The sequence below is a fragment of the Sturnira hondurensis genome, unplaced genomic scaffold (genome assembly GCF_014824575.4).
Source record: "Sturnira hondurensis isolate 20B ecotype Veracruz unplaced genomic scaffold, ASM1482457v3 Scaffold0006413, whole genome shotgun sequence".
NCBI classification, from domain to species: Eukaryota; Metazoa; Chordata; class Mammalia; order Chiroptera; family Phyllostomidae; genus Sturnira; species Sturnira hondurensis.
Window position 1 is genome coordinate 21,369,696 of NW_028079044.1, and position 26,604 is coordinate 21,396,299.

The 26,604-nt window shown below is 44.2% G+C and overlaps 2 protein-coding genes across 5 annotated transcripts; both read right to left on the minus strand.

Moving 5' to 3' along the window:
- Positions 1 to 2,458: 2,458 nt before the first annotated feature.
- NAT8 (N-acetyltransferase 8 (putative)) lies at positions 2,459 to 5,869 on the minus strand. Of its 2 annotated transcripts, none has more exons than XM_037048211.1 (2): positions 5,487 to 5,869; positions 2,459 to 3,446 (listed from the first exon to the last, which is right to left on the minus strand). In XM_037048211.1, the coding sequence occupies exon 2, from the start codon at positions 3,376 to 3,378 to the stop codon at positions 2,695 to 2,697; it is 684 nt and encodes a 227-aa protein (XP_036904106.1). In that variant the 5' UTR covers positions 3,379 to 3,446; positions 5,487 to 5,869; the 3' UTR covers positions 2,459 to 2,694. The 2 variants fall into 2 exon arrangements, with proteins under 2 accessions (XP_036904106.1, XP_036904105.1); XM_037048210.1 differs by lacking the exon at positions 5,487 to 5,869 and adding an exon at positions 4,081 to 4,309.
- Positions 5,870 to 13,322: 7,453 nt separating this feature from the next.
- TPRKB (TP53RK binding protein) lies at positions 13,323 to 25,232 on the minus strand. Of its 3 annotated transcripts, none has more exons than XM_037048213.1 (5): positions 25,130 to 25,232; positions 17,674 to 17,836; positions 16,085 to 16,207; positions 14,652 to 14,828; positions 13,323 to 13,448 (listed from the first exon to the last, which is right to left on the minus strand). In XM_037048213.1, exons 2-5 carry the CDS (start codon positions 17,812 to 17,814, stop codon positions 13,362 to 13,364), a joined length of 528 nt encoding a protein of 175 aa, XP_036904108.1. In that variant the 5' UTR covers positions 17,815 to 17,836; positions 25,130 to 25,232; the 3' UTR covers positions 13,323 to 13,361. The 3 variants fall into 3 exon arrangements, with proteins under 3 accessions (XP_036904108.1, XP_036904109.1, XP_036904107.1); XM_037048214.1 differs by having other exon boundaries at positions 17,674 to 17,833; positions 25,130 to 25,221; XM_037048212.1 differs by lacking the exon at positions 25,130 to 25,232 and adding an exon at positions 24,768 to 25,120.
- Between the last annotated feature and the right edge of the window lie 1,372 nt (positions 25,233 to 26,604).

Genomic DNA, 26,604 nt, shown 5'->3' on the forward strand with positions numbered 1-26,604 from the left:
AACTGCCATGGCCCATGCCCTCTGCTGCCTGGAAAACTCAGTCTCCCACACCTGCCCCAGCGGGTCCCTGCACAAACCACAGACCCGTACAGTGCAGTCCGGCAAACGCCCTGCCTCACCTCCGTCTGCATCCCACGGGCCTGCAGGAGCCACAGCCTACAGCCCCGTTCAGACACAGCCCTGCCAACACACACACACAGGCACACACCGGCAACGTCCTGCCTCTGCCAAAGTTTCAGGCCCAGAGGCGCCCCCAATGACTTTGAGACTCCTGGGGTCTGTGCTTTTGCTCCGACCACAGAGAGACACGGGCGCCCCAGTCCTCTCTCTCCTATGGCGGCCTTGGGGTTGAACGTGGCGCCCCCTCCGCACTTTGCTTGGGAAGGGCAGACTTAGCGCAGCAGCACCTCTCCCAGTAAGAACCTCTCAACACCTTTGCTCTCTTTAACCTTTTGTATATTCCTTGGGATTTTAGAGCTATCTAAATTCTTTTACCTTTTAGAGTTGAATTTCACATAAATTATTTTAAAGTCTACAATTCAGTGGCATTTAGTACATTCACCATGTACAATTGAGGCTCAGGAATTATCCGAACACGATTATCCTGCCACCCAGCTGAGAAGTGTAGAAGCTGAATAGAAGACATAGAGGGCGGTGGAAGGAGAATATTCCAGACGGAGGGAACAGCATGCGCGAAGGCTGTGGGCAGAAAGAAAGCTTCCACTCCGTGAAAGCAGCTCAGAGTGCTGGCGACCAGAGCAGGTACTGGGCACGCTCGCTCCGGGTTTGGATTTCAGGAGCAGAAGCCCTGGCCCCTCTGCGAAGCCCTCCCCAGAGAGGCGGTTAGGTGCCCTCTCGGTGTCCTACCGTGTGGTCAGCAGTCCCTTGTCCCCACTTTTGACAGCATGTCTGCCCCCGCACTCCTTGTTCTCCTAGCCTCCTCTGGCCCCGAAGCCCCCGGAGGTCATGGACCACACTGCACAGCTACTTAATCGTTACTTTAAAGACCTTTCAAAGCCTCGGGTTCACTGTGGACTCCCTTGGCTCCAGGACTAGTGATGCCCAAGCGGGACCCCTCCTGTTGGGGCTCAAGTTTAAAGGACTCAAAGAACCCTGCCTCGCCCTGCCCCTCAGGGCGGATGGACCCTAGGCCCTGCCATTAAATTCGAAGCTGGAACACAACTAAAGGCCCAGAAGTGTGCTTTAAAACCCAGAAGTGGGGGCACAGTTAAACAAGTGGTTTCCATGGTCAAGTTCTCTGAGAATCACGTGGGAGGTGCAAGACACAGGCCTGGAGGAGGAAGATGGGTGGCAGAGGGACCTGTGGGGCGACTCTAAGGCCGGAGAGACTAGAAGCTGAGATGGAGGGATAAAATTGAGGCTGGTGGTTTTGGGTGAGAGAGAGGTTTTGGAGCAGCCCTATATTAGACGTGGTTGGAGGGCTCCATTTAGATGTAATGTGCAGAGGCCAACACAAAGTGGCAGGATGAGGCCAGGGTTGTGGCCTGGCTGACCCCCGCAGAGGACCTAAGTTCCCAGAAGGGGGCAGAGCAGAGTAAACCAGGGCACAGACACTGCTGTGTGTCACAAGATCCATCTGAGAGGGCACCTGGATTTCCAGCTCCTGAAAGTAGCCTCTAGGTGGGGGGACCCGGTAAGAGGCTCCAGACCACGTGTGGGATACCCATGCTGGTGGTGAGCAGGCTGGGAAGGGTGCACGGGGCTGCACGCCCCAGTCCTGGGCCCCAGCTCCTCCTCACAGTTAGTCAGAGGCTTAAGGGGATGAGGCAGTTCTGCTTGAGATACCTGTGAAAATATCTGAGCATTTGGGGACAGCGGTGGGGTCCCAGGGGTGGCAGATCTGGGAAACTTGCCCGTTCTCTTCCAGGACATGAATTTCCCAGCCTCCCTTCAGACCTGTGGGGACCACATGATGGGGTCCCAGCCAGTGGGATGTGGCTGGCAGAAATTCCAGATCTAGCCCAGGAGTCAACATCCCACACTCTGTCGCTGGCTGTCTTCTTTCCCTCCAGCAGGGCAGCTGGGGGCCAGGCAGATGAAGGGCATCGCTGGCCTCAGCCTTTCTCACCTGGAGTCAGCCCAAACTCCTCTCCAAGCCCCTCTGTCATGGGGCTCCGCAGCTCCTCTCACTGAAGACACAAGTCCCTTTCCTCTTGCTGAGCCTGGGATGCTAGCAGATATGAGACCTACGAAGGCTTCAGGAAGCATTTGCTTGTTTCTGCTTTGCTTTAGGACTTTAATTGCAGATGAATGTTCACCTGCAATTACCCTGGAACCGTGCCTGAATGACCCTGCTGGAACATGAGAAAGCCGGGTAACTGTCCTTCGGCCAACACCATGACACACGAACCAGCCACCCTAACCCAGATGAACAAGGCCAAACAAAAAGAGCTGCCTAGCCAAGCGCAGGCTACACAGCTGACCCACACACTCAGAGACCAAGTAAATGTTTATTATGCTTTTGTGATTGGTTTTACGCAACATTTGTGTCACTAGATAAATGCAATCATGATGACCCCAAAAGAAGGAAAGGAGCAGAACCACACCCCACCCCGGGGACTTCCATGTTTACAAGCAAAAGCTTTTACTGTTACAGGGAGAACTCAGGGTTAGCTTGTTACTGCTGCAGAGCCCATCCTGTCCTGGCTGATGCACCAGGAAACAGATGACAAGCTATGATGCCTGAGAGACCTGAGCAGAAGGGAGCTGGTAAGTAAACTGTAATATACGGAAAGGAATTATCGCCCAGATTTCTAAGGTGTTCTGGCCTGTCTCCTGGAAGCCCATGCCCTGGTAGAACGCTATGGCCGAGTACTGCAGCATGCTGGTGCTGAGCACAACCTCACTGTAGCCCTGGTCCCTTGCAAACTGCAGGAGAGTTCTGACCAGGGCTTTCGCTATCCCTTGGCCTCGGTGCTCCAAGGACACACTTAAGTGAAACAGCTGCAGCTGCCTCTTCTGCGGGGTGGGCTCCTCCACTGGTAGAGCCCCCACTGTGCCCACCACCTGCCCATCAGATTCAGCGACCCAGAAGCAGGAGCCAGGCCCACTGAGGTAGGTTTTGCTGATGTCAGACATGTCTGTGCGCAAAGCGTGGGCCACGTACTCAGTCCAGGGGTATTTGGCAAAGAACCTCAAGGCAGCGAGGAGGGTAAGGCCGGCCACGAGGGCTAGGAACCAGGACCCAGAGACCAGGAATAGGGCGAGGGGCAACCCAAGCAAGAATACAAGTATTCTCGGCAGCTTCAGGAGGTGGCGGAAGGTGGTGGGGGCATGTTCAATCATGCCCTGGGAGAACAAGTCCAGGACACATTGGCGATCACTCTCCTGATACTTGCGGATGCGGTAAGGAGCCATGGAAGACGTTGTGTGTCTGAATCTCACAGTCCACCAGAGAGCTAGGCGTCCCTGCACCCCAGGCAGCCCTGGGGAAGAGAGGAAGCCATGTGAGAATGCCCATCTCTCCCACCTCCCAGGAACCAGAGACCCTGCTTCAAGGGCTTGTCTTTGTGCTTCTGCCTGGCAGGAAGTTGGCCACAGACACGGGAGAAGGAACAGGGTCAGAAAGACCTGCATGGGATCCGACTCCATTCCTCTCCTGCTGTGTGACCTTGAGCATGTCACTTAACCCCCCTAAGCCTCTGCTTCTTCGTCTGCACAGCAGCATTAAATCAAAGCCTGCCTTCTGAGGTTGTTTTGAGAATTTGATTAAACAACATATACAAAACTCTGGTATAAAAATTAACCTCCACCCCACCCTCTGTCCTTTTCTCTTGTCTCTCCTCAGCTTCTTGGTGTGTCGGGGTGACCCTGTGCAGCAGCAGGGAGGGCATGTGTCCCCTACCCTTTGCTCCCTCTGCCAGGGCCCATACATGGCAGGAACCCTGTGTTCCCAGGCGTAGGTTTCAGCAAAGGCTCCTTCCCCCTTGACTGCAACTTTTTAGGCTGTTGAAGTGGCATAAGAGCCAAACACCGAAACGGGCCCTGCCCTGAGAGCCAGGAGGTCCTGGGGCTGCAGGCCACACCCAGAGCACTGTCTCTCCACCCGTGTCCTCTTACCTGTTACCCCCAAAGCCTCCAATGTCCACAGTGGCCTCCACCGCACCTCCTACCTCAGCCACTGACTGGCATTCAAGAAGAGTGTGCAGGGCCTGCACTGCCTCTGAGGACCAGCTCCTGGAGGCCACCTCATTGGGTGGGTCCTGATTTATTAATCATCAACCCCAGTGTCAAGGAGCTGGGCCAGGACAGGGCAGGAACCTGTTCTCCATTCACCTCTGTGATTACTAGTAATTAGTTGGGGTGCAGAAGGTGCTGTTAGCAGGTTCTTGAACAGCCTAAAAAGAAGGCACAGGGCTTATGAACAGTCCCTGTAATTTTCAGTGTGGTGAGGGGCGTAGCTGTTAGGGTCTAAAGACCCTTCACCTGCGGCAACTCAGTTGAAGACTTGGCAGATGAGGAGCAACAATGTTCATCAGGCTAACAGAGTGCATTTCCCCACGGTGTTCCAGAGCAGAGTGGAAGACACAGCTTTCTGCTTTGGTATGTAATCCTTGACTAAGGAGCCAAATCACCGTGGTCTACCAACCTGCATCCCTTCCCTCCCAACTCCAAACGCACTCTAGCAACAGTTTGCCTTTGCCAGTGGAGCCTTTGGGCTCTGCAGCTACCAGGTTAATGTAAAGGAAACTGCTCCTAACTTGGCTAAAAAAGACTTTCTCTAAAAGACTTGAGGAGCTTATGTAAACTTCCTCCCACAAAATGGCATTGCTTTGTTTTCTTCTTGTTAAAAGGAGCCGAAAACACCGTCTATCGTTACATAAACCAGGCCTGTAAAACCGCTTTTCATAACATGCAAATCAATAAACATATGAGCTCTACTTCATCAGTTGTCCGACATGCCACAATGGCAAAATGCTTTAAAGTTAAAAGGACTGGCAGAGATTCGCGAGCTTGCACGCTGCTACTGGGTATGCAAAATGGCGCACCTTTTTGGTATTAAAAGCCTTTAAGGTGCACATCCTCTTTCCCAATAATTCCGCTTCGGGGAAGCTATGCTAAAGAATGAGCAACATGTACCAAGATTTACTTGTTAGGGGGCAAAAATAAAAGCAACACGAATGTGTAACAGAATTGTGGATGCGGTGGGGTTACACAGCAGTGAAACAAACACGCACCACCCGCGCTCGCTCGGGCCCCCTGAGCGGCGGGCGGCGCCTCCAGCTGTACTCGCTCCTCCCCCTGCGGAGCAGCCACCTTCCTCCCAGCGCTGGGCCGTCGCCTCCCGCAGCAGGAACCTCTAGTCCCGGGGCTGCCGCCGTTTCCCCGGGCTTTTCCCCTCCCTGTCACTTCCGGGCCCTGCCGCCGGTGACGTCGGCTCCGCCGCTTTCGCCCCGGATTTTGGACCCCAGGGCACTGCCCCACCACCCTCTTCCTCACCTCCGAGGGGACAGTCCGTGTCTTACCCCTCAGACTGGCGCCCCGGCACCTCTGCCCAACAGCAGCCTCTCCCGGGCGCGGACACCTCTCGGGCCTCCCCGAAGAAGCCGCGAAAAAAGAAGACGCGGGCCAACCTCGCGGGGCAGCTGCCCAGCCGCTTCCACCGGTACCAGCAGCACTGGCCGAGCCTAGAGAGCGGGCGGGGCTCAACCGGCGGAGCGGAAGGGAGCGGAGCGCCGTCCTGGACGTCAGGAACCAGGCGGCCGCCTCGGCCTCGGCTCTTGCCAATGCACGGGAACTGGGGAAGCGAGCCTTTCCCCTCGTCCGCGGCCTCCCGCGGCGCCTGGCCAGCCCTCGCTTAGAAAAGAGAAAAATCGGCCCTGGCTGGTGTAGCTCAGTAGATTGAGCCCGGGCCTGAGAACCAAAGGATGGGGCCTTGGATTCCCAGTCGCGGCACATGCCTGGGTTGCAGGCCAGTTCCCAGCAGGGGATGCACAGAAGGCAACCATACATTGATATTTCTCTCCCTCCCTCCTTCCCTTCCCCTCTAAAGACAAATAGATAAAAAAGATTTAAAAAACTACAGCTTGTATTATATTTTATTTTGTAAATACTATATACCATGTACTGTGTGTATATTGTTCATATTTGAGAGGTACATTATAGTTTGGTTATGAAAGTACATATACTATGCCTTGCCCAAATGGTAGGTGTTTTGTATATACACAATGGAGATGTTTTAAGTGTGTGCTAAGACATGTGGAAGACCAACTTATTTGCACAGAGTACCAAGAAAGTTTTCAAGAAATAGCTGCCGAATCTCAAGGTTAAGATCCTAAATGTGAACAGTTTACTAATGCACTACTGACATTCAAATGTGCAGCACAATTATTGTGAAGATGGGGTTTGTCTGTTTCCATAAATTACTTCCTGCCTTCCAATCTGTAATTACTGGAAAGCTTCTCATGTTTTACCAAATGTAGTTTCTGGTTTTGGGTTTATATCATTATTCAAACTTAAAATGCCTCTAAATTTAATGCCTATAAAATCTGTTGTAATCAAATTTTTAAATAATAATAATTTGGCCCTCCTCCCCCCCCCCTTTAAAAATAAATAAAACAAACATGTTTAAGAGCAATGGTATGGGATGAAGTGGTGCGATGAAGTCATTGACTGGGGACTTAAGTGCTGGAAAATTTTAGTTTTAGGTAAATAGTTATAAGCTTAGTAAATAATGTATATGTTAAAGCTTTTGTTTCAGAAACTCCAGACAAGGCCCACGCTCGCTCCTGGGAAAACAGCTGACCTCCTGGGGCACTGCTAAAGATTACGGCCTGGATGAGTGGAGGCATCTGGGCCTTTGTGTTCCAGGGAGAGACAGATGACCACCCTCCCATGGGAACAGCTAACTGCCCAGGGCAGTAATGTTGCAGTTTCTTCTACCTAATCCTCCCTGAACTTCAAAACCCCTCACCACACCTTGTTTATTCCCTGCTATAAAAATATTGGCCTGTAAAGAAAAGACAAGACAGTTCTTCTGGGTGTGAACCAGCCCTCTTCTCAGATCGCAGGCCCTATGAATAAAGAGCCCATAAAGATTCAATTGCTGTCATTGCTTATTAGGTTTGGTAGTGACAGGCAGCCTAAATGCTGGTATCTTTTCCAGTTTCGTATTCTAAATTGCTTTCTGCCTTCCAATCTGTAATTACTGGAACACTTCCCATGTCTACCAAACATAGTTTCTGGTTTTTGCTTTATATCCATACTCAGACTTAAAATACCTCTAAGTTTAATGCCAACAAAATCTTTTGTAATCAAATTATAAATAATAGTTTGGCCCTCTCTCCCCCTTTAAAAAATAAATAAAACAAACATGTTTCAGAGCAGTGGCATGGGATGAAGTGGTGTGACAAAGTCATTAGGAGCACAGCCTACGAAGCCTCGCAGATCTGAGATTTAACCCTGATCCCAGCATGTTGAGTTTTGAGGCGAGCCTCAGCGCTCTAAACTTCAGGGGAAAGCTGCCTTTATAATGCAGCGGTTTGGAGGTACAATCTGAACCACGTGATCGAACTTTGTTTCACCAGTGTGGGGGACAACTGACATTATGTGCCTCTCGATGACATGCAACAGGGAGGACACAACATCCATCTACCTACTATTGTTCCAAAACTATTTGAATCGACTCAACTTAGGAACAGTTCCAGATTGTAGAATTCTGAAAGACATCTACAGTGCTCTAAAAAATGTTAACATAGTTTTAAAAAGGATTGTTCTAGATTAAAGGAGATTAAGAGCCATGGCAGTTAAATACAATGTAGGGTGAGTACCCCAAGATCTGTAACTTCCTCTCAAATAGTTCAGAAGAAAAGCAGGTGTGGCATTTGTGTGACATGCAGACAGGTACTTGACACACACCAAATGCAACAAATATTGACAGATGGTGAATTCACTTGAAAGACACAGGGATATTTATTGTAATATTTGCAATTGTCTTGTATGCTTGAAATTTTTTGAAGTAGAGTTGAGAGACCAAGTCTGATTCCTCGCTTGAAAAATCTCTTGGGTTGTAATGAGGACTAACTGAGGGAATGCTTATAAAGTGATTTAGCACAGTACATGCAAGAAACATTAAGGGAAGATTGTGGCGAGGTAGGTGGGAGCAGAGTCCACTTCCCCCTGTGCTCAGCTGGAACACCTAGCAGATGTGAGGAACGGAGTGTACAGCCAACTGAATCCCAGCTTATATGAAGTATGGAGGCCAAAATTGTAGAGGACATTGAAAAACAGACAGTAAGAAGATTGTGTTGGGACAGTAAGGTCCCTGGGACCAGTGCAGGGACCAGAGCTGCTGCCGCTCCCGGCCTAATGCCTGCCACAGGATCCTTGGAAGAGAGCCAGATCAGCAGCTCCGTCCCCTACCGAGGCAGGGAGGACAGAGCACGGAGCGGCAGCAGGATACACCTGGATGCTTGAGGTTGCTGGGGGAGAAAAGACGGAGTGGGAGATGCACAGCGCAGTGTCCACCTGCTGGGACTGCGGACTGTTTCTGCTGAGTCATTACCAGAGAAATTAGGGAGCTGGGTGGCACCTGAAGAAGGGAGACAAGTTTTGTGATGGACCCTGACCTAGATAGTCTCTGGTCTGGTTAGAAAGTTAGGCTGTGTGACAAGCCAAATGCTTGTTAAGAACGGTTGGCTTAAACAAGAGGATTCTACTAAAAAAAAAAAAGGCTCTCAGTCGCTGCTTAAGGAACTCTTGCACAGTGGCTGGCTGGCTGGCTGAGGGCAGCAGGGCTCAGGGAGTTACCAGAAAGGCTTAACTCAGTGGGGGAGCTGAACTACCCTGAAGAGACTTTGAGGGTGCCTAGCACCTAGGACATTAAAGAGGGAGAAGGTGATGTGTGAGTCTTCCCTAATTAGTGCACATCACAGGCGGCTTAACTGGGGGGGTGGGGGTTAAAGGCATTGGCCTGGCTTAGATGGACAGTGGGGGCCTAGCAACACATGGAGGACCTGGGCTGGAGGCTGGCTGGACAACTGTGAATATTGCCGCCCAGACCTAGCCTCCACCCTCGCAAAACCAGGGGAAGAAAAGCGAAGCCCAGCCCCCCTCAGCCTGCAGCATCCAGGAAGACCTGCAGAACTCCCTTGGCAGGTTTAAAGTCTGCAGGAGGCTTTTCTTCTTCTCCCACTAGCCACCCCCCCCACACACACACACTTTATTTCCTAAGTGAGACAATAACACCTGGAGCTGTGAAAAGTCCAGAGACAGATGGAGCACAAGGCCAACCACAACATCAGAGAAACGGACAAATATCACCTGCTACCCCATAGAACTTGCATATTATTATTTGTATTAGTATTTTTACTTTTTATTTCACTAGGATTTTTCTTCTTTCTGTTTAGTTTTATTTATTTAATTGCATTGTTTCCCTGGTTTTCCTGATACTTTCATATTGTATTTTAATTTTCCTTCTTTCACTTCACTTGAGTTCCAATAGCACACTACCCTAGGGTGAGTACTTCCTATTCTTGTTATTTAGATCATATAGATTGTCATATTATTGTTATTCCAGTACGATTGTAAGTATTGTTCCATATTATTGTAAATACTACACAGCACCCCTCCCTGATCCTAGCCTATTTCACTGTCTTCTTGAGCTTCACTACTGTTATGGTTAATTTTATTCTCTTGCACACTAGGCCTACTTTCTATCCTTTACTCTCACTGTAGCTCATCGTCTGACCTTGCACAAGCTGTCTTCTGGATTCAGCTCAAAATCCTTCTCCCCTCTAACTAGAGTCTTATCTCTTTTTCGCCTTTTATGGAGGTGGCCAGTTGGGGGAAATATCATGGGTAATGCTATACTAATCCAAAGGATCCCCTATCTCTTTTCTACTTGTTGGTACTTTAAATCCCACTGAATACTCTCTCGCTGTCTTAATCCACTTTGCCTTCCTCCTGCCACTGATTACATACAAGCGTAGGTGGGAGATGTGAACACCCACATATCTGCTCGAGAGAATCCACCAACAAAGGAACCACCAACAGGTAAAAACCCAAGTACAACAAAAGAGCCCGCACAAACAGAAGAAAGAGCAACCCAAGAGCTTCCAGACAAGGAGATCAAAGAGACCATACCACTGAGTCCCACAGAATTCCTACCACAGAAGTCCACCCTACAGAGACAGCTAGCAGAGCAGAACATCAAGACGTGCAAGAACAAACAAAAAGAGTCACCTAAAGTGGGGAGACAAAAAAAGAACCTGCAATCAAAAGGAACAAAGACTCCCCACTAAAAGAGCTAAACGAAATGGAGGTAAGCTAACTCTCAGATACAGGATTCAAAATAATGGTTATAAGAACGCTCAAGGAACTCACAGACAATGACAAGGAACTGAGTGAGAACTACAACAGTATGAAAAGGGAAGTAGAAACTATAAACAAAAAGCAGAAAGAAATGAAAAAATTTTTTTTCTGAAATTAAAAACACAATAGAATGAATTACAAGCAGACTGGATGAAGCAGAGGACCAAATTAGTGAGCTGGAAGACAAGGTGGAAAGAAACAATAAGCAGACTGTTCTTGAGTCACTGCAATGAGTCTTCCTACGATTCATGCTGGCTTTTAGAATGAGCAAAGAACTTTTGTCCTGTGAAGCCAGAGCTATAGGGACCAGCATTGCAGCCTAATCTACCCCAGAACTCCACAAACCATGGCCCTCAGGGCAAATCCTGTCCATCACTTAACTTCTGTAATAACAGTCACACTCACATTTATGTGTTGTCTGCGGATGATGCTTCTGCACCACAACAGCAAGAGTTCAGTAGATGCAACACAAACCACATGATCTGCAAAGCCGTAAACAGTTTCTATCTGGCCTTTCACAGAAAGGTTTGCTGACCCCTGACCTGGTGTCCCTTGATGGATACAATCAAAATACAAAGCAAGAAAGAAAACCCAAACTATTTATAAAACATGATTTTACACTAGCAGTAGGACCCTGGGCAGGTCACTATGATCTTTAGTGGCTGTGTGTAAAATGGGGGTAATAACAGCATCTATCCCGTAAAGTGTTGTGAGAATGAAGTTAATTCTTGTGTGTAGAACAGAACCAGGAAGCTTGGAAGGGGGATGCTGGAACACCCAGGAGTAAGAGCAGGGATGTGACCTGACACATACAAACACTGAGGCAAAATACTAGTATCTTGTAGCTCTCCAATAAATGTTTGCAATTACTATTCCAATTATATAGAAATAAAATATATTTGAATGGAAATAGAAGGTCAGAAGAAAATAACAAATAATACCAACAGTGATTATCTTTTATTTTTATTTTTTTAAATATATTTTATTGATTATACCATTACAGTTGTTCTATTCCCCCCCTTCTATCCCCTCCACCCACACCCTCCCTCCCGCACCATTCTCCCCCCCTTAGTTTATAACCACATGTCTCAAGTTCTTTGGATTCTATATTTCCCCCACTATTCTGGCCCTCCCCCCTATCTATTTTCTACCTACCATCTATGCTATTTCCTGTGCCTTCTCCCCCCTTCTCCCCCTCCCACTCCCGTTTCTAACCCTCCATGTGTTCTTCATTTCTATGGTTCCACTCCTGATCTAGCTGTCCTCTTGATTTGCTTTTGTTTTAGGTGTGGTTGTTAATAACTATGAGTTTGCTGTCCTTTCACTGTTAATATTTTTCATCTTCTTTTTCTTATATAAGTCCCTTTAGCATTTCATATAAGGGCTTGGTGATGATGAACTCCTTGAACTTGACCTTATCTGAGAAGCACTTTATCTTTCCTTCCATTCTAAATGAAAGTTTTGCTGGATAAAGCAATCTTGGCTGTAGGTCTTTGGATTTCAGGACTTGGAATACTTCTCTCCAGCCCCTTCTTGCCTGTAAGGTCTCTTTTGAGAAATCTGCTGACAGTCTGATGGGTACTCCTTGTAGGTGACTGTCCCCTTATCCCTTGATGCTTCTAGGATTCTCTCCTTCATTTTGGTGTTGGCTAATGTAATTATGATGTGCCTTGGTGTGTTCCTTCTTGGGTCCAACTTCTTTGGCACTCTCTGAGCTTCGTGGATTTCCTGGAAGTCTATTTCCTTTGCCAGACTGGGGAAGTTCTCCTTTATTATTTGTTCAAATACGTTTTCCACTCGTGGCTGTTTCTTTCCCCCTTCTGGTACCCCTATAATTCGGATGTTGGAACGTTTAAAGATGTCCTGGAGGTTCCTAAGCCTCTCCTCATTGTTTTGAATTCTCATTTCTTCATTCCTTTCTGGTGGGATGTTTTGTTCTTCCTTCTGGTCCATTCCATTGATTTGTGTCCCCGTTTCCTTTCCATCCCTATTGGTTTCCTGTGCATCTCCCTTCATTTCAATTAGTGTAGCCTTCATATGTTCCTCTAATTTGTGACTTTGTTCCTCTAATTTGTGACTATAATCTACCAGTTCTGTGAGCATCCTGATAAATAGTGTCCTGAATTGTGCTTCTGAGAGGCTGGCAATCTCTTGGTCGCTTAGAGTTATTGGCTCTGGGACTTTGAGTTCTTCTTGCGCCATCTTTCAGGTTGTTCGTGCCTGTTCCATAGCAGGATCAGAGCCCTAAAGTGTTCAGTAGAACAGGGCAACTAAGTTGCTGGGTTGTGACGCTGTATGTGGGGGCGGGGTCAAAGAGGGACTCTGGTGTCCCGTATGCCGCCCGCCACCGGCCGGCCCTCACTGGTGCCGAAGGGAACTAAGTCGCTGGGTTGTGACATTGTATGTGGGGGCGGGGTCAAAGAGGGACTATGGCGTCCTGTCCGAGGCCTGCGGCCACGGCCCTCACCGGTGCCGCGGTTGCTGCCGTCACCGGGCCCACTCATTTCGTCCCACTGCACGCGAGTGTGCCACCGCCGTCAGCCCTCGCCCCCTGGGGCCTGGGTGGTCCGTCTCACTGTGCGCGAATATGCGCCCGCGGTCTGCCCCGCACCCCAACTGGTTCCCGTCTGCCTGCATACCTGGGTCGGGGGCCCTGTCCTGCCCGACCCTGCTCGCTGCTGGCTCCGTCCCTCTTACCGTCCGTGTTGAATGGTTAGATGTAGTCGGACTTCTGTATAATTCAATTTTCTGTCCTTTGGTTGTGTCTTTGTTTCTCCAAACCTTTGTTGTATTCAAACTTGGTTGTGGGAGAAGGCACAGTGTTTCCACCTATGCCTCCATCTTGGCGGAAGTCCCCCCCAACAGTGATTATCTTTTAAAATATTAACAGGTAGGATTACATTTTTTCCCTTTTGTTACACCATTCTGTGTTTTAAAATTTTGTATGATGAACATATATAAATTTTATAATCAAAAAAGAAAAATCAATGTTTTTACAAATGTTGAAAATTTTTAATATTTCTGTCATTTCACAAAACATCTTTTGTTGACATTCTACAAATGACACTATCCAACAATGTCCCAATACTTTCTTCTTTTGAAGATAGTTTATATACCTATAAAAGTAAGACAAATTATGATTTGCTAATTATTCACGTACTACTAACTTTTAATATACAAACATGTATAAATGAAATTATTTACCATTTAATTACTGGGATATGGTATAAAATTACAAATGTGATTAAAATATGCAAAGTAGATGGAAATTCATCACTTATGTCAAAAATGCAAAAATGCTCTTTAAATTGAAGTTATAGTGGTAATCCTCTTAACATAGAAACCAAATTTGGACCAGTTTTAAAAGCATACTAGCCCAGCTGGTGTGGCTCATTGGATTAAGCACTGGCCTGCGAACCAGGGGGTCACTGGTTCGGTTCCCAGTCAGGGCACATGCCTGGGTTGTGTGGTCCAGGTCCCCAGGAGGGGGCGTGTGAGAAGCCAATCACACATTAATGTGTCTCTCTTTCTCCTTCCCTTCCCCTCAAGGTAAAAATGGATAAATAAAATCTTTAAAAAAAAAAGCATACTAGACATTAACTTCATACTAAAGTTATGTATTTTATATTACAAATGTACTACGTCAGCTTGATATTTAATCTATTCTTTCTTAGAAAATGCTTTTTAAAATTTTTTAAAGATTTTAAGCCCTAGTTGGCATAGCTCAGTGGATTGAGCACCGGCTGCGAATCAAAGGGTCCCCAGTACGGGGCGTGGGAGAGGCAGCCGAGGCAACCACACATTGATATTTCTCTCCTTCTCTTCCCCTCTCTCTAAAAATGAATAAAATCTTTTTTTAAAGATTAAATTTAAAATTTGTTTATCTTTTAAAAAATCTTTTAAAAAAAGATTTTATTTATTTAATTTTAGAGAAAGGGAAGGGAGAGAGAAAGGGAGAGAAACATCACTGTACAAGAGATACATGATCAGGTTGCCTCTCTCATGCCCCCAACTGGGGACCTGGCCCATAAGCAAAGCATGTGTCCTAACCAGGAATCTAACCAACAACCTTTCGGTTTGTAGGCTGATCCTCAATCCACTGAGCCAGCCAGGGCTCTCAGAGAATGCTTTTATAACATTTTATTATATTTCACATAAATATGCATCTTCCAATTCTTTGTATCTATAATTATTTTTCAAGTAATTTTAAATTCTATTAACCTTTCTTAGAAGTTCAAAAAATAGCATTGATGAGCAATAGCAAACAGCATCAGTACTACTCCTCATCCATTCTACTCTACAAATGTGGATTTACAAACCTTTTTGACTTCCGTAATATTTGTTATTTCAGGAAGATTTTTCAGAGAAACTTGATGACCTTCTACCTGAGATATTAGGTTTTCTTGATCTATTTGTTTTTCTCCATCTTCAATGTAAACAATTAGAATTGAAGAGTCATTCGCTGAGATGCCAAATTTTTTCAAAGCCTCTGAAATCTAAGATAAAAAAAAGGCAATAAACCAGTAGTTTCTATATCTGAAGGAGCTCACATCTGCTTTCTTCCTTGCTCAGATTCTTATTTTCATATACTGAGGGTTCTCTCTACCTACAGTTTTTATTGTCAACAGTCCCTTCCCAACATCTACCAGTCCTGGCCCTAGAGGACTCTGCTCAAAGGTGCACCTCATCCCTGGGGAACCAAAGCTCCAACTTCTCAGCACAGCACACACACAACCCGCTCTGGCCCCAGGCGAGCCTCAGCCATGCACTGCCACCTCCCAGCCAGTCTGGACTCCTGGGAGATGCCATCATTTCATACTCCTTTGCCTGTGCACAGTTCTGTGCCTGGAGTGTTCTCATTCTTCAAAGTCCAGTTCCAAATGCCACTCCCCACTGCACCATCCTCCTTACAGAGTAAACTGTTCTTTGCTATTCCCACACATGTGAATTATTATTCCCAGTATATCATTTATCTTAGGGCCTTTAAACTTCTGTCTTGTTCATCTGGTTTCCTTGGGAACATATTTGTTTCTTCTGTTTCTAGAACTGTAAGTGGAATGGGGCAAATTCAACAGATGTGTATGGAATCGAATAGTTTCTTGAATTATTTTAGATGATCTTAAAGAAACAATAATCATCTAGTAGTTTTTTTTCCTCCAAGTACTTAGGATTCTATTATTGTGCATTTCATAAATATTTCAAACATCTGTATTTTAAACCATACCACCCATTTTCTGATTTTTTTAATAATATACCTGGTTGTGTTAGTAATAGTAATACTAAAACTTAATCAGCAAAATTTCAGTTATTTTTTTATTTTTATGTGCCACATGTGGAATGTCTTTAACTCAGGAACTTTGATTACTATCAGTATCTCAAACTACAAACTCTTCCTCTGTACTGAGTGTGAATAAGCATGTGCTAAGGGCTAGTCCCGGTACCAGGCAGACTTTTGGTCTATGGAAAAGAAATAAATTCTATCCTCAAGGAGTTTATAGGGAGAATAAAAGATGCATATGATAACACATAAATATCCATGCCTACTGTTTTATCATTTAAATTTCGATACCATTTACAGGGATCTTCCTTACCCTATAAAGACAAAACTATCCAGACTTCTCTTCACTATTACTTTGGTTTGTTGCTAACAATAGGCTTACAGGGATTTAGCCTTCAGCTCAACACTGGGGAACACATATGTTATCACAGCAAGGCCAACAGATGTGAAGTAAGGAAAATCTATATTAATTACATTGTTATTTGGGGACAGGTTGAAAATAATTTCAGTAGCGAGAGTCCTCGTCTTCATCTTCTCTAGTTTGTAGAGGTGAACTGCTTTGTTTGCTGCCACAAGTATCTGAAATGGATCGACGACCTACCAAAGAGAACAAGAATTACACACACAGAATTTGAGTACTCTGAAGATGCAGGCCCTATCTCATGGTCACTCCAAGGGCAGGCTGTTTTACCTCATCACAATTCCTATGGACTATATTTTCAAAATTGCTCTCTCAAGGACCTGGGTGCTCAAAAAACAATCATAGCATTTTAAAGCTGCAAAAATTTAAATAGTAAAAATTTGAAAATAACAATTATCAAGGACTAATATGGGAAAGGTCATATTCTAAATATTTTATACTGTATTATTTTCTTTAAATCTTAACACAACCCCATGAAATTGGTGTTCTTATTCGCCTGCACTACATGAGGAAATGAAGGCCATGCATCTCTGGGTTTGAATGCCAGCTCTGGTCACTTAGCAGTGAAGGAAAATTCCTTAGTGTTTTATCTGTTAAATGCAGGTAATCACAGTATTTCACAGGATTGTTATGAAATGAGTTAGTATATGTCAAATGCTTAGAACAATGGCAGGGACAAAGTAAACACTATATAAAGGTTGGCTACCATTTGTGCAAAGTCATCATAATTGGTGGAGTTGGGATTAAGTCCTAGCAATGTGATTCCACCTTTAGGACTATGCCCCTCAGGACTATGCAATGCCTCCTCTGCAGAGATTTTATAGTTCAGGTGAGAAATAGAGAGCCAGGTGTCTGCCATTACGAAGCCAGACCTTCCCTCTCTCTCAGTGCAGGGCCTGACATTTCAGCTTCTGTTCACAGTTAAATTCAAGGTTGCCCAATGTAGGGGACCAGTTTGTATTGGCCTGGCAAATGTGACTCAGCTGTTTGGAAAACCTACAGATGCGAAGTAGTGGGCAGGAGCCAGATCTTCAAACTGAGTTTTCCCATGGGATTCAGGCCTAGAAAATGCATACAGATTGTTATGGCTTGCTCTTGCTAAAACTCCATCACCCTGGTCTAAAACAACAAATGTGTATTGTCTATCTTACAGGTGTATTGTCTATTTCCAAAGCCTGTGTGAATTTTCCCAAGGACAGAGCTAATCAGCTCATGGCCATTACCCTCTGCATGTTATTTTCATTTCCTTGATTGTACCTAAAATGTAGAAAATAATATTCTAGGTAATAGATAATAAATCTTTCTCTGATGTAAGACCCCAGGAAAACAATAAAAGCCTGTCTAGACAAGGGTCGGGGCACTCCCCTCTTGAGGGAGTGGCCGAGGCACCAGAGGCGCTCTCCCCTTGAGAGAGTAGTCTCATCTGTTCCCTTTTTCCACACAGGATGTTGTTGCCTGTGCATTCCACAACAGGCAGACTCTGTGGGCCGGAGTCTGCAACAGCGCAAACCTGACTCCACTCCACAGCTTGGACAAGAACTTTTTACCTGAAGTGACAATTTTAGACTAACCTGTAACATCATAAAAAGCGAACATATTCTTAAATGCCCCGTATATCTCAGTCATTCTCATGTGCACTTACCACAGTAGGGTTTATTAATGAACCATCAATGGCACCTTCCATGGCCTTTTTTCTCAAGTCTCCAGCATTTTTTACATCTTGAAATAACAGAAGGGTCACCCTGCATTCAGGAAATAGGTCCAGCTGATGTGTTAACTGCATTTCACAGGTAAGCAGGATTCTATTGCATAAAACCAAAAAGACCAAAAGACTTCATTTGTTTAAAAGTTGACATTATAATTCATAACAAATATCTTTGCTAACAAAAAAAATAACTTTAGCACTGGCTGGTGTAGCTCAGTGGATTGAGCACAGGCCTGTGAACCAGAGGATCGCGGGTTTGATTCCCAGTCAGGGCACATGTCTGGGTTGCAGGCCAGTTCCCAGCAGGGGACTCACGAAAGGCAACCATACATGATGTTTCTCTCCCTCTCTCCTTCCCCTCTAAAGATAAATAAATAAATAAAATCTAAAAAAAATAACTTTAATAATAAGACGATAGAACTGAAACTAGAAAAAATCCATATCAAAAGGACACCCTCATGAGATGTTAACCCAACCCCACGGAGCTTTTTGTAGCTGCCTTTACTTGAGAAAGGATCAAGGCTGCTGCCTAATCCCCTGGTTGTACAGATGAGGCCTCAGATACATGGTTGAGGGACAGCAACCCTAACAGACAACCAGAAAAGAATACCAGGAATTCTTTGGACCACAAGTTTTCACTTCTACTTAGCCTTTTTAATTTTCTGATCTCACCATTTTATTCGTATTTTTGCAGAACCTAGACACACATATTAGAAACAAAATAACTTCATAGAGAAAGTACAACACAATTCAAAGATAGCCATTTCACACATGGAATTTGAGCAGAGAGGGAACATTATTAAATAATCAATAATATTGGCCTTTTCTTAAACATAAGTTTAAAAAAAATGAAAGGTTATATGCATAGACATAAAAGAAGCACAAGAGACAACTTGAATAACTAGAAAAACAAAACCATAACCTTGGATGGAAAAATACAGCATTGCCAAAATTTAATCTTTTAAATAATTTCAATCAGAGTCTTAATGAGATTTTTGGGTGAGGCAACTTGGTAGTTTCATTTTCTCTTTCTACCTGGTAGGTTCTATTTCTAGAACTCTTTCTCAAGGAATAAATTGGAAATCTGAGAATTTATGTAACAAGATGTCATCCTCATTCCAACAGTAAAAAGTTGAAAGCTTATTACCTAGTAATAGGGGATTGGTTGTGACTAAACAACCATTAAAAACTGCAGTCTCACAATACATTAAACAGATCATACACCATGATCAAGTGGGATTTATTCCAGGGTTGCAAGGATGGTTCAATATTCATAAATCAATACATGTGACACATCACATAAACAAAATGAAATACAAAAATCACATGATCATATGAAGAGATGCAGAGAAAGCATTTGATAAAGTCTAGCATCCATTTATGATAAAAGGTATCAGCAAAGTGGGAATAGAGGGAGTATACCCCAAAATAATAAAGGCCATATATGAAAGACCTACAGTCAACATCATACTCAATGGACAAAAACTAGAAGCTTTCCCACTAGAAGCTTGTTCTTAAGCTTTCTTAAGAACAAGCTTTCTTGTTCTTAAGATCAAGAACAAGACAGGGATGTCTGCTTTCACCACTTCTATTCAACATACTACCAGAAGTCCTAGCCACAGCGATCAGAGAAGAAAATGAAATAAAAGACATCCAAATTGGAAAGAAGGAAGCAAAACTGTCATTGTTTGCAGATGACAGTGTACATAGTAGATCCAATAGACTCCACCAAAAGACTGCTTGATCTAAAAAATGCATTCAGCAAAGTAGCAGGATACAAAGTGAATATTTAGAAACTGATAGCATTGTTATACACCAATAAGGAACTATCAGAAAGATAAACTAAGAAAACAATCCCATATACTATAGCAACAACAACAAAAACACCTAGGAATAAGTTTAACCAAGGAGGTAAAAGACGTGTACTCAGAAAACTATTGGACATCAAAGAAAGAAATTGAGGAAGATATAAATAAGTTGAAGCATATACAATATTCAGGTATAGGAAGAATTAACATCATCACTTTCAGCCAAGATGAGGTGTAGATGGACACGGTACCTCCTCGCACAACCAAAATAAGGACAACAACAATTTAAAAACAAAAAACAACCAGAACTGACAAAAAAATCGAACTGTATGGAAGTCCAACAACCAAGGAGTCAAAGAAGGCACACTCATCCAGACTAGTAAGAGAGGCAGAAACGGGCACGCGGAGAGGACTCTCCACAAAGCAGCAGTGGAGGACCAGTGTGGGTAAGGCAGTGGCTGGCGGACAAAGCACGGGATTGTAGAGCAGGGCATGCAAGGCTGCAGCTGGCTGGCAAGACTGTGGCGGTGGCTGGTGCAGCTGCCAGTTCCACATTCATGCAGATAAACTGGGAGGAACAAATGGGGAGCGAGACAGACCACGCAACCCAGTGCGGGGAAACAAAGCCTCAAACCACTGATTAAAAGCCCTGTGGGGGCTAAGGCAGCAGCAGGAGAAATTCCCAGCCACACAGGACAGTACGGTGGAGAGACCCATAGGGTCCCAGAAAGTACAAACCCACCCACCCGGAATCAGCACCAGAAGGGTCCAGTTTGCTTGTGGGAAGCTGGGGAAGTGACTGAAAGCCAGCAGAGAGTGGAGCAAGTGCCATTGTTCCCTCTTGGACCCCTTCCCCACATACAGCGTCACAACAAAGCCATGTAGGCTACCCCTCCTGGGTATACCCCTGAATACTTAACAGGCTGTACACTACATAACAGGCATGTCAAGACAAAAAGAAAAAAAGGCCCAAATGAAAGGACAGATCAAAGCTCCAGAAAAAATACAACTAAGTGACAAAGACATAGCCAACCTATCGATGCACAGTTCAAAATACTGGTAATCAGGATGGTAATCAATCAATCACAGAATTGGTTGAATTTGGTCACAATTAGATGAAAAAATGAAGGCTAAGTGAGATAAAGGAAAATGCACAGGGAACCAATAGTGATGGGAAGAAAACTGAGACTTGAATCAACAGTGTGGACCAGAAGGAAGAAAGAAACATCCAATCAGAAAACAATGAAGAAACGAGAATTCAAAAACATGAGGAGAAGCTCGGGAACCTCCAGGACATCTTTAAATGTTCCAACATCCCAATTACAGGGGTACCAGAAGGAGAAGAAGAAGAGCAACAAGTGGAAAACTTACTTGAACAAATAATAAAGGAGAACTTCCCCAATCTGGCAAAAAAGATAGACTTCCAGGCAGTCCAGGAAGCTCAAAGAGTCCCAGACAAGTTGGACCCAAGGAGGAACACACCAAGGCACATCATAATTACATTACCCAAGATTAAAATGAAGGAGAGAATCCTAGAAGCAGCAAGAGATAAGGACACAGTTACTTACAAAGGAATTCCCATGAGACTGTCATCTGATTTCTCAGACCTTACAGGCAAGAAAGGGCTGGAAAGAAGTATTCCAAGTCATGAAAGGCAAGGACCTACAGCCAAGACTGCTCTATCCAGCAAAGCTATCATTTAGAACAGAAGGGCACATAAAGTGCTTCTCAGATAAGGTCAAGTTCAAGGAGTTCATCATCACCAAGCCCTTATTATAGGAAATGTTAAAGGGACTTATCAATAGAAGATAAAAAACATGTATAGTAAAATGACAGCAAATTCACAATTACTAACAACCACACCTAAAACAAAAACAGAAACACACTAAGCAAACAACTAGAACAGGAACAGAACCACAGAAATGGAGATCACATGGAGGGTTACCAACAGGGGAATGGGAGGGGGAGAGAGGGGAAAAAGGTACAGAGAAGAAGTAGCATAGATGGTAGGTACAAAATAGACAGGGGAAGGGTAAGAACAGTATGGGAAATATAGAAGCCAAAGAACTTATATGAATGATTCATGGACGTGAACTAAAGAGGGGGGAATGTGGGTGGGAGGGGGTGTTCAGAACAGAGGGAAGTGAAGGGGGGAAAATGGGACAACTGTAATAGCTTAATCAATAAAATATATTTAAAAAAATAAAAATAAAAACATTTAAATGTTAAAAAAAAAGAATTAACATCATTAAAATGTCCATATTACCCAAAGCAATCTATAGATTCAACACAACTCCTATTAAAATGCCAGTGGCATATTTCACATATCTGTTATTTCCGTAACAAATATTACGGAAATTTGCTCTTGAACCAAAAAAGACCCCAAATAGCTTCAGCAATCTTGAGAAAGAAGAGTAAAATTAGAGGGATCACAATACTTGATATCAACCTATACTAAAATGCAACTGTAATCCAAACAGTCTGGTATTGGTATAAGAACAGACACATAGACTGAACAGATTAGAGAGCCCAGAAATAAACCAATGACTTTTTGGTCAATCAATATTTGACAAAGGAGGCAAGAGCATAAAATGGAGTAAAGACAGCTTCTTCAATAAATGGTGTTAGGAGCACTGGACTGGAACATGCAAAAAATTGAAACTACACCACATATTATACCACACACCAGAATAAACTCAAAGTGAATAAAAGACTTACATATAAGTAATGATACCATAAAAATCCTAGGGAAACATAGGCAGTAAAATTTCATATATCTCGCACAGCATTATTTTTGCTGTTGTACCTCCTAGGGCAAAGGAAACAAAGGAAAAAATAAACAAATGGGACTACATCAAATTTAAAAGCTTCTGCATGGCTAAAGAAGCCATCATCAAAATGAAAAGGGAACTGACTGTATGGGAGAACATACTGGCCAATGATACATTGGACAGAAGTTTAATCTCCAAAATCTATAAAGAACTTATACGATTCAACACCAGAAAGACAAACAATCCGATCAAAAAATTGGCAAAAGCTCTGAACAGACCCATTTCCAAGGAGGACATACAGAGGGCCCATAGACATCAACATCACTAACCATCAGAAAGATGCAAATTAAAACCACAGTGAGGTATCATTTCACACCAATCAAAATGGCCATCATTAATAAATCAGCAAACAACAAGTGCTTGCAAAGATGTGGGGAAAAGGGAACTCCAGTGCACTGTTGGTGGGAACGCAGACTGGTGTAGCCACTGTGGAAAACAGTATGGAATTTCCTCAAAAATTTAAAAATGGAACTGCCTTTTGACTCAGCAATTTCACTGCTGGGAATATACCCAAAGAATACCAAAATGCCAATTCAAAAGAACTTATGCAGCCCTTTGTTCATGGCAGCGTTATTTACAATAGCCAAGATTTGGAAACAGTCTAAGTGTCCATCAGTAGATGACAGGATAGAAAAAGCCGTGGTACTTTCTACAGTGGAATACTACACAACAGTTAAAAAAGAGGAAAAAAAGAAGGAATTCCTACCTTTTGTGACAGCATGGATGGAACTGGAGAGTATTATGCTAAGTGAAATAAGCCAGGCAGTGAAAGACAAATGCCATATGATCTCACCTATAAGTGGAATCTAATGAACAAAATACACTGAGCAAAATAGAACCACAGGCATAGAATCATGGAGCAGACTGACAGCTGAAGAGGCCTGGGGGAGGTGGAGAATGACTGAAAGATGGTGAAAGGATTAGTCAAAGAACATATATAAGGACCCCGAATATGGACAAAAGTGTCCAGATTGACTATGGAAGTCGGGGGTGGGGCAGGCTGTGTGGAGGGCAGCAAAGGGGGAAAACTTCAGAAAACTGTAATAGCATAAACAATAAATTTTTAAAACCGGTCGTCTTGAAGTGATGTGTGAAAATAGCAATAAATAATATTATATAAATATATCTGATTGGGAAACAAATAATAAAATTTGGCATAAATCATGAGGCTTTTAAAAAGGTGCACAGATGCCCTGACTGGTGTGAGTCAGTGGACTGGGCATCCTTCCACAAACTGAAAGATTGCCAGTAGGAGGGTTCCTGGTCAAGACATGTGCCTGGGTTGTGGACCAGGTCCACAACTGGGAGCGAGCAAGAGGTAAACGATAGATGTTTCTCTTGCACCCCAATGGATCTTTCCCTCTTTCTCCCTCCATTCCCCTCTCTAAAAAAAAAAAAAAAAAAAAAAAAAAAAAAAAAACTTAAGTAAATAAATGGTGCGCACACATAAACACTGAAAGTAAAATACACCAAAAAGTTATCTCTGACTTGGTGGAATTACATCTGACATTTTGTTTCAATCAGAAAAAAATATCTGTAAATAATGTTCTGACACATACCAGTTCAATCTTTATTATCATGATAATGTCCAGTGGGAAAAATAGCCACAGAAAGCTATAATGAATGTATTCTCATTTATACAAAACGCTGCAGGCAGAAAGCTAAATCATGAAAAAACACCAAAATATGGCCATCTTGGGTAGCCAGATTGTAGACAATTTTTTTTACTGTCCTCTATTAAAAAATCGTTGTTTGTTCTGAGTTGTCTACAGGGAGCACACAAAATATACTGAGTATATATAATCGTGGAGAAAAAAACCTTTTATGGTTTTAGTTTTTATACTAGGGTAAAAGGGACTCCTAGCACACATCAAAATAGCTGTTTTGTTTTACGTAATTCACTCACTTGGGCCAGACACTTAAGTGAGATGACTCTCACTTAAATAGCACATCAATCCATAAAGTCTTAAATATAATTATGGTCACTCCATTTCTCTCTCATACCCAAAGCCACTAACCTAGACAATTGTCTCTAGCCTCCCACAGTTGTGGCCTCTTAGCTGTGGTCGCCTCACAATTCCTACCCTCCTATTACCCAACCTCTACCAAGCAATGTGATCCTTTCAAAATGTAAAGCAAACCGTGTCCTTCCGCTGCTGTTGTGAAAGACCCCAACTCTTTGTCAAGGCGTCCCAGATTCTATGACCTGGGCCATCCGCTCCCACCCCGCCCTTTAAAAAAATTTAATTTCTCCTCAGTCCTTACCCGAGAACAGGCTTACAGAGGGGACAGGAAGGAGGGAGAGAAACCGATGTGAGACAGAAACATTTATTGACGAGTTGCCTTTCTTACGTACCACGACCAGGGATGGAAGGAGGACGCTCCAACCTACTGAGCCATGCCGGCTAAGGCTCTCTCAGCTTCAAGTCACCCACTTTGCCCTCTCGGACTGGTAGTTCCCCTGATCCAATTCCTCCCTCCCTAACAGAGAGCCCAGAGCCCTGGGGTTGGGTCCCTATTATACAAGCTCCTTCTTAGCCCCTGTCACGCCTTTAATGGATCGTGAGCTTATCTAAGTTTTTTGTATCCTAAAATGTGTATTCCTTGAAGGGAGACTGAGTCTATCACTTCCGCGCCGCATTCCCAGGGCCTGGCCCCGGGAGGCGCTTGGTAAACAACGACGGAGGGAATTCCAGGCGTCATCTCAAAAAATCCGGTTACAGGTGTGCGGCACCCGCCAGCCCGCTCACCAACCTCCGGGCCTCTTCGTCCTTCTAGGCTGCCCCAGCCTGCTCTGGCACCGGGATAATTCACCGCCGCCTTCCCGTCCGTCTTGGAAGCCCTTCCCCCGGAACCAAAACCCTCAACTTCCGGGAGCGGGGCTGTTGCGGGACCCTATCCCCGACCTTCTCCAGTATGCAGTTTTCGCATCGCTGTGAGAGAAAAATTCTGAGTTTCAGTTACATCCACCCTCCCTTCCTTCTGTGTATGAGTGCTGGGATGCACGTATTCCCCAGCTACGTGTTGGAGCGGAGGAGACCCAAGGTGGCGTTTGTCACTTCCCAGCGCTGGGGAGCTGAAAGGTTCCGTGTGTTGGAAGTTTAAGTCTCCGTGCGAGTCTCAACCTTGACCCTAACTCTTGCTGGGCTTTGGATGAAACGCCCTCACTTCCTATGCAGAGCATTGGCCACGATGGACTCTGCATATGTCTGGGCTGGTCAAGATTCAGCAGTTTCGGGGGACAGGAGGGACTCATTTTCCTTCTTGCCCTCAGTGTGGTCATTAGGGAGGATCTCCCAGAGAGGACCACGCTCGGAGCTTTTTATGGTGTCAAGACTTATATTTAAGGCTTTTTTTTCCCCAGTATTTTATTTTCAGAATTTATTTTTGTGTATCCTGTAAGTTGGTGATTCAATTTCACTTTTTTTGCAGGAAGCTGTTCAGCTATCCCAACACCATTTGTTGAAGAGGCTATTTTTACTCCATTTTATGTTGCTGCCCCCTTTGTCAAATATTAATTGACCATAGAGATTTGGGTTTATTTCTGGGCTCTCTGTTCTGTTCCATTGGTCTCTGTGCCTGTTTTTATGCCAGTACCAGGCTGTTTTGATTACAGTGGCCTTGTAATACAGTTTGGTATGAGGTATTGTGATCCCTCCTTTGTTCTTCTTTCTCAAAATTGCAGAACTATTCTGGGTTGTTTATGGGTCCGTATACATTTTTCAAGTGTTCAGTCTATGTGAAATATGCTATTGGTACTTTAATAGGTATTGCATTGAATCTGTAAATTGTTTTGGGTCGTATGGACATTTTGATGATGTTAATTCTTCTGATCCATGAACACGGTATATGTTTCCATTTGTTTATTTCTTCCTTGAATCCTTTATTCAGTGTGGTGTAGTTTTTTGAGTATGTCTTTTACTTCCTTGGTTAGGTTTATTTCTAAGTATTTTATTTTTCTTTTTGCTATATTGAATGGATTTTTTCTTGATTTCTGCTTCTGCTGTTTCATTGTTGGTATATAAAAATGCCTTTGATCTCTGGATATTGACTTTGTATCCTGCTGTTTTGCCAAATTCATTTATTAGGTTAAGCAGTTTTTTGGTGGAGTCTATAGGATTTTCTATGTACACTATCATGTCATCTGCAAACAATGATAGTTTTATTTCCTCCTTTCCGATTTGGATGCTTTTTATTTCCTCTTCTTGTCTGATTGCTGTGGCTAAAAC

Excerpts from the sequence above, each read along its gene's own strand:
- NAT8 (XM_037048211.1), bottom strand. The coding sequence starts at position 3,378 with ATGGCTCCTTACCGCATCCGCAAGTATCAGGAGAGTGATCGCCAATGT.
- TPRKB (XM_037048212.1), bottom strand. Across the intron at positions 16,208-17,673 it reads CATTAATAAACCCTACTGTG|GTCGTCGATCCATTTCAGAT; the intron begins GTAAGTGCACAT and ends TCTCTTTGGTAG. Across the intron at positions 14,829-16,084 it reads ACCTGTCCCCAAATAACAAT|ATTTCAGAGGCTTTGAAAAA; the intron begins GTAATTAATATA and ends TTTTTATCTTAG.